Here is a 12385-nt window from a genome sequence, read left to right as displayed (position 1 = left end):
AGAGCCAAATTTGAACATTTCCTTAATCGTGTGTCCATCGGGTGTCAATTTCGGGACAGTGTGACAGAGGCTTTAGGGATAAGGTGAGAAGTTCGGTCATCCGGGAGGGACTCGGAGTTGAACCGCTCCTCCTTCGCGTCGAAAGGAGCCAGTTGAGGTGGTTCGGGCACCGAGTAAGGATGCCACCTGGGCGCCTCCCTAGGGAGGTGTTCCAGGCACGTCCAGCTGGGAAGAGACCAAGGGGTAGACCTAGGACCAGGTGGAGGGATTATATATCTTCTCTGGCCTGGGAGCGCCTTGGGACCCCCAGTCAGAGCTGGTTGATGAGGGGAAAGGAAAGTTTGGGGCTCTCTGCTGGAACTGATACCTCCGCGACCAGACCACGGATAAGCGGGAGAAGATGGATGGAAGTATAAAGGATGACATGAAAACAGTACAATAACGAAAGTCTGATTCAGAGTAAGATAACAAAGCATTTTATAAGTAATTTTCTTTCTTTTAGGATGGTGAAACATTCAACAGAGACTCAAAAACAAACACGCAAGTCATTTACCATCCGCAAAATAAAACATACAATAATTATATATGATCTATTTACAAATAAACAGGAAGTGACATCAGTGGTTGGCCTCACTGTTTCCTGAAGCCTTTCAGGATCGGATAAATGTTCTCAAACGCATCGTAGATCTCCGCTCGTTCTTTAGCTCCTGCAAATTAACAAACAATAATTTTCTTTAGAAAACAGTATGTGCAAATTGTCTGCATTTACCAAAGACTTATATATATTTCGTCTTGATCAATAATAATTAAATTACTAAAAATAAACTAATAATTACATCTGCATTAAGTAAAAAGAAAAATCACAGTTTTATTTTACAAGCTATGAGAGGTGCAATTCTTAATTGTGAAGAAAGACCCCATAAAGAGATTTGTGTACAATAATTAAGAGAAAACGATCGGTTATAACAAGTACTTAGTGCATGTGAAATACATTTTAGTTGGAGAGCAATTAACCTTTAGCAAAAACTGCTCCTTATGCACACTTAAAACCACAAAAACCTTGTAATTAAAAAACAGTTGGTAAAAAATAATGTGTAAACCTCCAATTGTATGTTAGTGTATGCAATTGATTTCTGAAATTACAGACACAGTGGGTGTTTCTCAATGTCGCGGAAAGCTGCTTCAGAGCCACTATTTCAAGGATGCTACGTCATCGAGTGCCGCCAAAGGACTGTTCCAATGTCCAGGATGCTTGGAATTCTACTGAGGCCGGCTTCCTTCGTTGCGGGAAATTTTGAGGCTGCACATGTGTATCCTCCGCGGTCTTAAAATCCCCACAATGATTTGCGCACAGACCGATTTCCAAATATATGGCTGAAATCGCGCTCCATTGAAGGCGGACACCTGCACACCTGTTAGCCTGTTCCATCATTCTTCGTTTTCCGAGGCTATAAGGATTCTTGCCCCGCTTCTGAAGGACCTGACTCGGAGGGACATGTCCTACCAAGGAAGCGTCCTCGACATTGAGAAACACCCAGTGGGTTTTAAATGTTTTTGAACTGGATCCTCCTCTGCTTTAACTTTTGTCTATCATAAAACGTTTTGAGTTTCGTTACCGGTCAAAACAACTTTCCCAGAGACGAATATTAGCAGCACGATGCGAGGCTTCACCATGCGGTAGATGAGGCCTGGAAACAGCTCTGGTTCATAACTGTGGAGACAGAAACATGTTATATAAAGCTTTTGAAAAATCATGCTAATAATCCATCAGAATAAACTTCCTCAAAATCTATTTCACATCTCATTAAAAAGGTTGATTTTTTCCAGTTTCTGTAAAACCTAATCTCGCTAACAGGAACAAGAAGCTAACTATTTGCTAAAGCTGCCTTCAGATGATAGGCGGTAAAACCAATACCAAAACCTTACTAGCCAAACTATTGTGCAATGTCTTGTCTTTTTATGCTGCTGCAACACAAACATTTCCCAAATTGGGATCAATAAATTACTTATTTTCTTATCTTAGGGGGAAGCGCCACCCATGAAAGATCTCAGTGGCTTTTTAACCAAATATCTTGCAGAGAGGGAGGGGAGTATGCTAAGCTAGGCTAACCTGTCTGCAACACAGCGAGTGCATACCTGCCAACCCTAACGCGTTTGACGTGTTTCTACCGCCTACCGACTTAGCTGGCTTTCCCTAACGATTTTCAATTTTCCCAAACTATAAAAAATAAAAATGACACTCCATAGACACTGGATTCGACTTTTGGCGGACAACGTTTGCAGCGTGTCTGTGATCGCATCATACAAACAGTCCTCTGTGTTTCTGAAAGAGAAACAACGTGCAGACCGGGGGTAACGCTGCGGGAAAGGCAGCGTTACCCCCAACGAGGCATTTGAGTCCTGCAGGATTTCCCCATTAATATCAGTGTCTCGAAAACACATGTTGGCGACTGAAAGACATCCAGTGTTTGGTCTTTTCCGGAAGCATCCTACAGTGTCTCAACTGAAAGAGGACCACAAACACACACAAAATATAATAAAATGTGGAGACTTTGGGATATTTATCTCCCATTCTTTTACTTTTCGGGCATTTTACAGACCAGACATGTCGTTGATGTCACTGTTTACCAAACCACCACTTTTTCTGAAAAATGCATAAAATGATGCAATATATGTTAAATACATGGTTTATGTAATTACTGGGGTTCCATTTCTTCTGATTACCTCATTTGGGCGTGCACATTTGCCGCACGCAAACATTTTGGATTTGGAAAGGTTGGCATGTATGCGAGTGTCTCTACCTGCTGAACTGCTGGTGAGTCAGCACCAGGCCCTCGAGTCTGATGGGGAAACATACGTCACAGCTGGCCACCATGTTCTGGATCTTAAAGTCTGTGAAGCGGGCGGGAAAACCGAGTTTCTGAACCACGCGGGCGTACTTCCTGGCTGCCAGACGTGAGTGCTCCTCACTGCACAAACACAAGGGTGAGGCATTTAAAAAAAAAAATGTCTCACCTTTGCCTGGAGACACACAGGTAGACAGACAGACAGGTAGACAGATATCTTATCTTAATTATCATAGTTTACATACAAATAGGAAGATAAATGAAACTGTCTGGTTATCTGAACATGGACTTGTAGGAATATTCGTTTGTTTTACTTTATTATTTTAACCCTGGAAATGGGTGTATGTATGAATATGTGTATATATAGAATTGTGTTTATCTGTGTGAGTATTTAATTACGTAATTATCTTTTTCTTCTTTATCCTGCAACAGGATGGGCTACCTCTGTATAAACTTTGCTTTCTGCCCTCCCGCTTCTACTAATTGTGTTTTTTTTTGTCTAATTGTTGAAATAGTAGAATAAATACATTTAAAAAATCAGACAGACCTCTTGGCTCCTGTACAGACCATCTTCCCGGAGCTGAAGATGAGAGCGGTGGTTCGAGGCTCTCTGATCCTCATGATGACCGCCGCAAAACGCTGAAACAAAAAAAGGACAACTGAACAATGCTGGGGAGACGTTACAGCAATCATCACCACAATTTTAGCTTTAAAATACTTTACAGTAAGTAATAAGTCAGTATAGTGATGTATACTCAGAGATGGCAAACGCACACATATCCTTTACTCAAGTAGAAGTACAGATACTCGTGTTTAAAAATACTCTGGGAAAAGTAGAAGTACTGACTAAACTTCTTTACTCAAGTCAGAGTAAAGAGGCTTTGAAATGCACTTCAGTAAAAAGTACCCATAACTAGCAGCTGTTTTAAAGAGTACCTGACCTCCCTTTATATTAATAGAACAATAATGTCATTGTTAGCTAATGAATGTTTCCATGCCGAACAACGGCAACATGACAACGTTTTCATTGGTCCCTCTTCTTTAGAGAAGACCAGGAAATGATGGATACACGGATCGTGTTCAAATCAATAGGCACGCAATGACTCTAAATAATAATGATCACGCCACCAAACACACATTCAGACTAAAGGAACCAGCCTGTTTGGAAAATGTGAGAAGTAGAAAGTTCAGGTATTTGGGTTCAACATGTAAGAAGTAGAAAGTTCAAGTATTTGTGTTCAACATGTAAGAAGTAGAAAGTACAGGTATTTGTGTTCAACATGTAAGAAGTAGAAAGTACAGGTATTTGGGTTCAACATGTAAGAAGTAGAAAGTACAGGTATTTGGGTTCAACATGTAAGAAGTAGAAAGTTCAGGTATTTGGGTTCAACATGTAAGAAGTAGAAAGTACAGGTATTTGAGTTCAACATATAAGAAGTAGAAAGTTCAGGTATTTGTGTTCAACATGTAAGAAGTAGAAAGTTCAGGTATTTGTGTTCAACATGTAAGAAGTAGAAAGTACAGGTATTTGAGTTCAACATGTAAGAAGTAGAAAGTACAGGTATTTGTGTTCAACATGTTAGAAGTAGAAAGTACAGGTATTTGTGTTCAACATGTAAGAAGTAGAAAGTACAGGTATTTGTGTTCAACATGTAAGAAGTAGAAAGTTCAGGTACTTGAGTTCAACATGTAAGAAGTAGAAAGTACAGGTATTTGAGTTCAACATGTAAGAAGTAGAAAGTACAGGTATTTGTGTTCAACATGTAAGAAGTAGAAAGTTCAGGTATTTGTGTTCAACATGTAAGAAGTAGAAAGTACAGGTATTTGTGTTCAACATGTAAGAAGTAGAAAGTACAGGTATTTGAGTTCAACATGTAAGAAGTAGAAAGTACAGGTATTTGAGTTCAACATGTAAGAAGTAGAAAGTACAGGTATTTCTGTTAAAAATGTAAGAAGTCAAAGTAAAAAGTCATCAGAAAAATAAGTAGTGGAGTAAAGTACTGATACCAGAAACATTTACTTAAGTACAGTAACGAAGTATTTGTACTCCATTACTTCCCACCTCTGTGTATACTGTACTGACTTATCACTGTAAAACTTCAAAGCTATAACTTTGAGCTAACCTTGTCCAAGCGCTAATATATCAACAAATGATAGTTTTATATTCTGACCACCAGTTCAATTATTTGCATTTTGGCATAAAGGACAAAAGGAAAACATACCCAGAAAGTGTTTGGGACTTCTAAAGAACATTATATTACACCAATGTTTACACTGAAGAAATCAATCATTGGGAATATTTAGTAGGGTTAGTTTAGTTTTTAGGGCATTTGGTTAGTGTGAGGAGTTTTTTAGCTCATAATGTTTCTGTATAATACATGATAACTCTTCGCTTCTAAACGTGTTTGTAATATATTGTAAAATCTGACGGTACCTTTGGGTTGTACTCTGCATTTCTGGCTTGCAGGGCGATGAACTTGAGATCCAGAGGACAGCACAGGTTCACTGTGGAGACGATGTTCCTGCAGACACACGGAAACACCACCATGTCACTCTATCTGAAGGCAGCAGAACACTTAAAACTTGAAAGTATAAACTGTTTGTACAGACCAAAACCGAATCAGACTTTTCCTGCAATGGCAATAAAAACAAAGGTTAAAAAGCCATTAGTTTCGCTTTTGTCTGTCGCCATCCTGGTTTTTAACAGTCGCCATCTTGTTTTTGTGGAACCGGTAGAGAAATAGGATGGTTGAGCCCAACCTAACTCTACTTTCATGAATTCAAAACACACTTAAATTAGAAAATAACACAAAAAATGTGTAGACCGAAAAGCCAAATCACATGGTGGCCAAGTCATAAAAAAACCTTGGTGTTTGTCATAAATGTTAATATAAATGGGAACATATATTACAACATGACATGGTTCTGAATTGAAGAAGACTGGAAACTAAAGATTAAGACCACACACTTGTCAGGAAAATGTTTAATGACGTAATAAACCAAGTGAGAAGTAGTATAATTTTCTCTTATACAGTGGGGCAAAAAAGTATTTAGTCAGCCACCAACAAGTTCTCCCACTTAAAAAGATGAGGCCTGTAATGTTCATCCTAGGTATACCTCAACTATGAGAGACAAAATGAGAAAAACAAAAAAAATCCAGAAAATCACATTGTCTGATTTTTAAAGAATTTATTTGCAAATGATGGTGGAAAATAAGTATTTGGTCAATAACAAAAGTTCATCTCAATACTTTGTTATATACCCTTTGTTGGCAATGACAGAGGTCAAACGTTTTCTGTAAGTCTTCACAAGGTTTTCACTGTTGCTGGTATTTTGGCCCATTCCTCCATGCAGATCTCCTCTAGAGCAGTGATGTTTTGGGGCTGTCGCTAGGCAACACGGACTTTCAACTCCCTCCAAAGATTTTCTATGGGGTTGAGATCTGGAGACTGGCTAGGCCACTCCAGGATCTTGAAATGCTTCTTACGAAGCCACTCCTTCGTTGCCCGGGCGGTGTGTTTGGGATCATTGTCATGCTGAAAGACCCAGCCACGTTTCATCTTCAATGCCCTTGCTGATGGAAGGAGGTTGCCACTCAAAATCTCACGATACATGGCCCCATTCATTCTTCCCTTTACACGGATCAGTCGTCCTGGTCCCTTTGTAGAAAAACAGCCCCAAAGCATGATGTTTCCCCCCCCCCATGTTTCACAGTAGGTGTTCTTTGGATGCAACTCGGCATTCTTTCTCCTCCCAACACGTCTAGTTGAGTTTTTACCAAAAAGTTCTAATTTGGTTTCATCTGACCATATGACATTCTCCCAATCCTCTTCTGGATCATCTAAATGCTCTCTAGCAAACTTCAGACGGGCCTGGACATGTACTGGCTTAAGCAGGGGGAAACGTCTGGCAGTGCAGGATTTGAGTCCCTGGCGGCGTAGTGTGTTACTGATGGTAGCCTTTGTTACTTTGGTCCCAGCTCTCTGTAGGTCATTGACTAGGTCCCCCCATGTAGTTCTGGGATTTTTGCTCACCGTTCTTGTTTCTCATTTTGACCCCACGGGGTGAGATCTTGCGTGGAGCCCCAGATCGAGGGAGATTATCAGTGGTCTTGTATGTCTTCCATTTTCTAATAATTGCTCCCACAGTAGATTTCTTCACACCAAGCTGCTTACCTATTGCAGATTCAGTCTTCTCAACCCGGTGCACGTCTACAATTGTATTCCTGGTGTCCTTTGACAGCTCTTTGGTCTTGGCCATAGTGGAGTTTGGAGTGTGACTGTTTGAGGTTGTGGACAGGTGTCTTTTATCCTGATAACGAGTTCAAACAGGTTCCATTAATACAGTTAACAAGTGGAGGACAGAGGAGGCTCTTAAAGAAGAAGTTACAGGTCTGTGAGAGACAGAAATCTTGTTTGTTTGTTATTGACCAAATACTTATTTTCCACCATCATTTGCAAATAAATTCTTTAAAAATCAGACAATGTGATTTTCTGGATTTTCTCATTTTGTCTCTCATAGTTGAGGTATACCTAGAATGAAAATTACAGGCCTCTCATCTTTTTAAGTGGGAGAACTTGCACTATTGGTGACTGACTAAATACTTTTTTGCCCCACTGTACCTCATTCACACCAACGCAACTCCGGTTCAAGCTTTTCAGGTTAAGAACCGGTTCTTCGGTTTAGCTCTGGCTCTTTTCACACAGCCCAGAGTCCGACTGGTAATGCGTCATTGCGTCATCGTTTGCGTCATGACGTAACCGTTTGCGTGCCTGCTTCATAAAGCCAAACTGCACGGATGAAATCAGTTGCATTCATTTCTTATGGCTCTATCTGCAGTTTTTCCGGAGTAATTTCTGTGGTTTAGACTATATTCTTATAAAAAAAGTGTACTCGTGTCAATAAAGGTTTTTTTAAAACACAACTGCTTCCGAGGTCGGTCTTATTTCTTAAGGTGGACTGAACCATGAGTGTGGAGTAACGTTGTATCTTTCATTTAAATGAACTGTAACCTTCACCCAGGTATGTAACAACTGTTCTCAAATGAACACGTGAAGTAAAGTTTAATATTTATAGTGTTATAGATTTATAATTAGTTATAATGAGAGGTGATCAACGTGAATGCTCAGGTTCCACCTTAACACGCAGACACGTTGCTTCACCATGAGCAGAAACCTTTATATATACAGTCTATGGCAGAAACACTGAAACTCTTGTTAAGTTTCTCCATCGTTGTGTACAAACTGGATAAAACGCGGGCTTTTTGTTGTTGATCAGGAGTTGATCCTGTCTCTGCCCCCGGCTCGACGTAAAGGTGACGTATGCGGTGCTTTTGCTCTGACAATTTTTTGGTGCTTGAAACAAACCGGATTCTGGAGCTAAGAGGCTGCTCCGCTGCGGTGTGAACAAGAAAACCCGGTGCTTTTCAAGCTCGAGCTCCGAACCGGCCCTGAAACATCGTTGGTGTGAATGAGGTAATAAACTTCTATACAATCTCAATGTAATTGGAGTCGCCCCCTGCTGGATATTTAAAATAATGCAAGGTTTAAAGCACTTAACGTGACGCTGTATTGAAAGATACCTGAAACTAGCAATTGAGACCATAACCTTGTCAGGAACTGTTTTAAATGAGGTAATAAACCAAGTGAGAATTAGGGTCATTTTGTCATAGACTTCCATACAATCTCAATATAATTGGAGTCGCCCCCTGCTGGATATAAGAGAGAATGCACTTCAGAACCTATACAGTTAAAGTATCAGTACTATGTTCATCAGTGACTTACGGTAACAAATAATTCTCTCATAGACTTTTAAACAATCTAGTTCTAATTGGATCTTCGTTATCAGTGACTTACTGTAGCTGTGGGATGATTCCTGACTTCTCGGTTGCAGGGGTCATTGGGGTCATGGGGGTCATTGGGGTCATGGGGGTCATTGGGTAGAAAGCACTGGTCCCCAGCCGCGAAACCGACGCCCCCTGCTGGGGGTTTTCTTGTGTTGCCAGTGTGGAAGCATGGGAGTTGAAGTCCAAACCGACACCACTGTCATGAGAGTCATTCAGAGCTGAAGTCTGACTGTCATCTGAAACAAAAACACACAAAGGGGGTTCTTTAATTCAAAGTAAAAAAACATAAAATCATTCATGCCCCTTTTTTATCCGCACATTGTTTATCTGTTCTCTATACAGAGGGGTGCAGGGATGACTTGTTTTTGTAGGCAGATATCAATGTTTTATACTGGTTCCCTAACAAAAAGCCAGTAGGATTTTTCTAATGGATTATTGCAGCAAAAAAGCTTTTCATGATACTTGCACGTTTGGTTCAGCAGCATTATCCCCACATATTAACATCAGTTTTATGAAGCTTAAATGCCATCTCCAGAAGTTCAAAGCTAATGTTGGGCTATAAAGGAACTACAGCACGGTCACATGACTTCACCTCAACACCGCTAAGCTAAAGGTGGCTAATGTTGGGCTATAAAGGAACTACAGCACGGTCACATGACTTCACCTCACCACCGCTAAGCTAAAGGTGGCTAATGTTGGGCTATAAAGGAACTACATCACGGTCACATGACTTCACCTCACCACCGCTAAGCTAAAGGTGGCTAATGTTAGGCTATAAAGGAACTACAGCACGGTCACATGACTTCACCTCACCACCGCTAAGCTAAAGGTGGCTAATGTTAGGCTATAAAGGAACTACAGCACGGTCACATGACTTCACCTCACCACCGCTAAGCTAAAGGTGGCTAATGTTGGGCTATAAAGCAACTACATCACGGTCACATGACTTCACCACCGCTAAGCTAAAGGTGGCTAATGTTGGGCTATAAAGGAACTACAGCACGGTCACATTACTTGACGTCACCAGCGCTAAGCTAAAGGTGGCTATTGTTGAGCATGATGACGTTTAGTTGTTTCATTCAGACACTTGTTAGTCATTTTTTGTATTCACCAATGGGGTATTTACTGACATATTTTATGTCATAGAACAAATTGTAAAATCTCTTCAGCTTGTGTTAACCACAGACCTTATTTCTGGCATCTAACCAAAAATGCTAACATGCCAACAAATTTCCCGGGTTTTAGGACTCATTCCTGCACTACAAATGTGTTCCAGTGCCGTCATACTTATGTTTGCATGACTGGGGTCCTGCGTGCTGAGCTCATCTGGCAGGAAGCTGAGGTCCAGATCCTCCGCCGGCTTCACCTTCAGCGGGGGGGCGGAGGCGTCCGGACCCTCGAGGCCCAGTTCATCCTCCAAGAGGAAGTCGTCCTGCAGATTTTCAATCCATTAGATCCTGTGATTTTATATAAATTGTACGACATTTACGTAAAACCTCCGACAATTGTTCAGTGGAGGCACAGACTTAAACAGGTCTACAGGATGGAAAAGGTAACGGCAAGTCTACAAATGAGAATGGACTCCTTTATCAAAAGCTGGAACGGTGTTAAAAGAAACCTGGATGTCTAGCTAGTTGAAACGGGTTGATTTAACTTAATTGAGTTTGAAAAGAACATTATGGAAGATGTCCCCGTGTAACCGATCCTGCTAAAAATGTCACTCCTTGTGTAAAATGATTTTTAAAATGAAAATAAACATTTCAAAAATAATAAATTATTGTACGATATTTGTCACTCCTGCACAGATGGGCTTTCAGGTAAACTTCTAAGAATGTAAATATAATTTCTCAGCCCTCACATTGCAAGGTAAGCAATTATAGTGGAGGAAATGTAAAGCCATCACTTTTTTTATTTATGGAGTTTTGGCATAGTCACATTTAAACTTGGAAACTAAGAATTTTAGAATCCAAATGAAGCTCAGCTCAAGTTCAACCAGGAAGACCTTCTTTACTCATTCATTCACTGTTACTACTCTCTCTCCTCTCAATAAGTGATCGGTGGCATCACTCCCCAGCTTAACCAATCACTTCACTCTATTCTCACAAGCCTATCATAGCGCTCCGCTAAACCTTTTAAATCTGCTCTACCCCCTCTGACAGCTGTCATTTCAGGTGACTTGACGCAACCCTCCTCCACCCCTTTTCACCTCCTGTCCCTCTGAATCCAGGGTCAAGCTAAGCACCTCCCCTTCAGACAGAACCCAACTATCCATTCACCACCACCAGGGTCAAGTTAAGCCACACCCCTTCAGACCGACCCAACTATCCATTCACCACCACCAGGGTCAAGCTAAGCCACACCCCTTCAGACCGACCCAACTATCCATTCACCACCACCAGGGTCAAGCTAAGCCACTCCCCTTCAGACCGAACCCAACCATCCATTCACCACCACCAGGGTCAAGCTAAGTCACTCCCCTTCAGACCGACCCCAACTATCCATTCACCACCACCAGGGTCAAGCGTCAAGCTAAGCCCCCCACCCCTCCTTCAGACAGACTCCAACTATCCATTCACCACCACCAGGGTCAAGCTAAGCCACTCCCCTTCAGACCGGACCCTAACCATCCATTCACCACCACCAGGGTCAAGCTAAGCCACTCCCCTTCAGACCGAACCCAACCATCCATTCACACCAAGGTCTAGACCCCGGGGGGTTTCATCGGATCGGTTCTCCCCTCCCGAATGATACTCCTGCACAACGGGGCCTAATCGCCAAAACTCCATTACATTCATTTGTGTATTCCTGGCAATAAATATGTATTCTTACATCAAAACCGTCTCTCCCCGATTGAATTGTCTTTATTTGTGACGTGAAAAGTTAGAGTCATACAGAAACTTGATTGACAGTCAGAGAGGATTTTTTAAATTAGCTAATAATGTGAAAATTCAAGTTTATAAATCATGGTAGCTTAGTTTGCTCAGATTGTTTTGAAGAAATGGTGCATCTTCAATTCAATAAACTTTTTAATCAGATTAAGTACTGTATAGGTCATGTGTGAAATTGAAAAACTTTTATTGGCAACAAATCACTGAAACACTATTCAATTATTGTCTTTACTGATTATTTGTGAAACTTAAATGATAAAAACTCTTGTTATATCTAAATGAAAAGTTACCTCCGTTTCAATGTACTCAAACTCAACAGGTGTTCACTGATTACCTGAACAATTTGATGTTAAATAAACCTTTAGCAGGTGAATTACACAAAGCAGCAGTATAGCCAATCAAACACTCATATTTTATTTATTTATATACCCCAGTATCATAAGGAAACACATTTTCATGAAGGGGGTTTTACAGACTTTACAGCATAACCTCTTTAGACCCTATAGCAGAGCACGTGTTAAAACTTCCCCAAATCAACCCCCACATTTGAGGTGAAACAAACTCAGAGTATTGGCCTGCAGACATTTTAAACTTTACTCTTTTTAGTCAGTACTCACTTTTGCAATGGAGTCATCAAAGTAACGCTCCAACGCAAACTCGTCCATGAGTGAAGATCCATGGGATTTGATTCAGGAGCTTCCACAGCTGCATCCAATCATGAACTCCTCAACACTAACACACACACACACACACACACACACACACACACACACACACACACACACACACACACACACACTTTCACC

The 12385-nt window shown here is 40.9% G+C and overlaps 1 protein-coding gene across 2 annotated transcripts; it reads right to left on the bottom strand.

Moving 5' to 3' along the window:
- Nucleotides 1–460: 460 nt before the first annotated feature.
- Nucleotides 461–12337, bottom strand: tbpl2 (TATA box binding protein like 2). Of its 2 annotated transcripts, XM_079696182.1 has the most exons (9): nt 12197–12337; nt 9979–10123; nt 8702–8927; nt 5457–5477; nt 5281–5368; nt 3394–3485; nt 2802–2969; nt 1617–1711; nt 461–707 (listed from the first exon to the last, which is right to left on the bottom strand). In XM_079696182.1, exons 1-9 carry the CDS (start codon nt 12242–12244, stop codon nt 631–633), a joined length of 960 nt encoding a protein of 319 aa, XP_079552308.1. In that variant the 5' UTR covers nt 12245–12337; the 3' UTR covers nt 461–630. The 2 variants fall into 2 exon arrangements, with proteins under 2 accessions (XP_079552308.1, XP_079552309.1); XM_079696183.1 differs by lacking the exon at nt 5457–5477.
- Between the last annotated feature and the right edge of the window lie 48 nt (nt 12338–12385).

Source organism: Notothenia rossii (genome assembly GCF_949606895.1).
Source record: "Notothenia rossii genome assembly, contig: scaffold_61, whole genome shotgun sequence".
Taxonomy (NCBI): domain Eukaryota; kingdom Metazoa; phylum Chordata; class Actinopteri; order Perciformes; family Nototheniidae; genus Notothenia; species Notothenia rossii.
This window is presented reverse-complemented; position numbering and strand designations above follow the sequence as displayed.

Bases quoted from the DNA above. Each gene is read 5' to 3' on its own strand.
- tbpl2 (XM_079696182.1), bottom strand. From the start codon at position 12,244: ATGGACGAGTTTGCGTTGGAGCGTTACTTTGATGACTCCATTGCAAAA. The intron at 5,478-8,701 runs GTAAGTCACTGA...TTGCCATTGCAG, and splicing joins GGAATCATCCCACAGCTACA to GAAAAGTCTGATTCGGTTTT. The intron at 708-1,616 runs GTAACGAAACTC...GTTAATTTGCAG, and splicing joins TGGGAAAGTTGTTTTGACCG to GAGCTAAAGAACGAGCGGAG.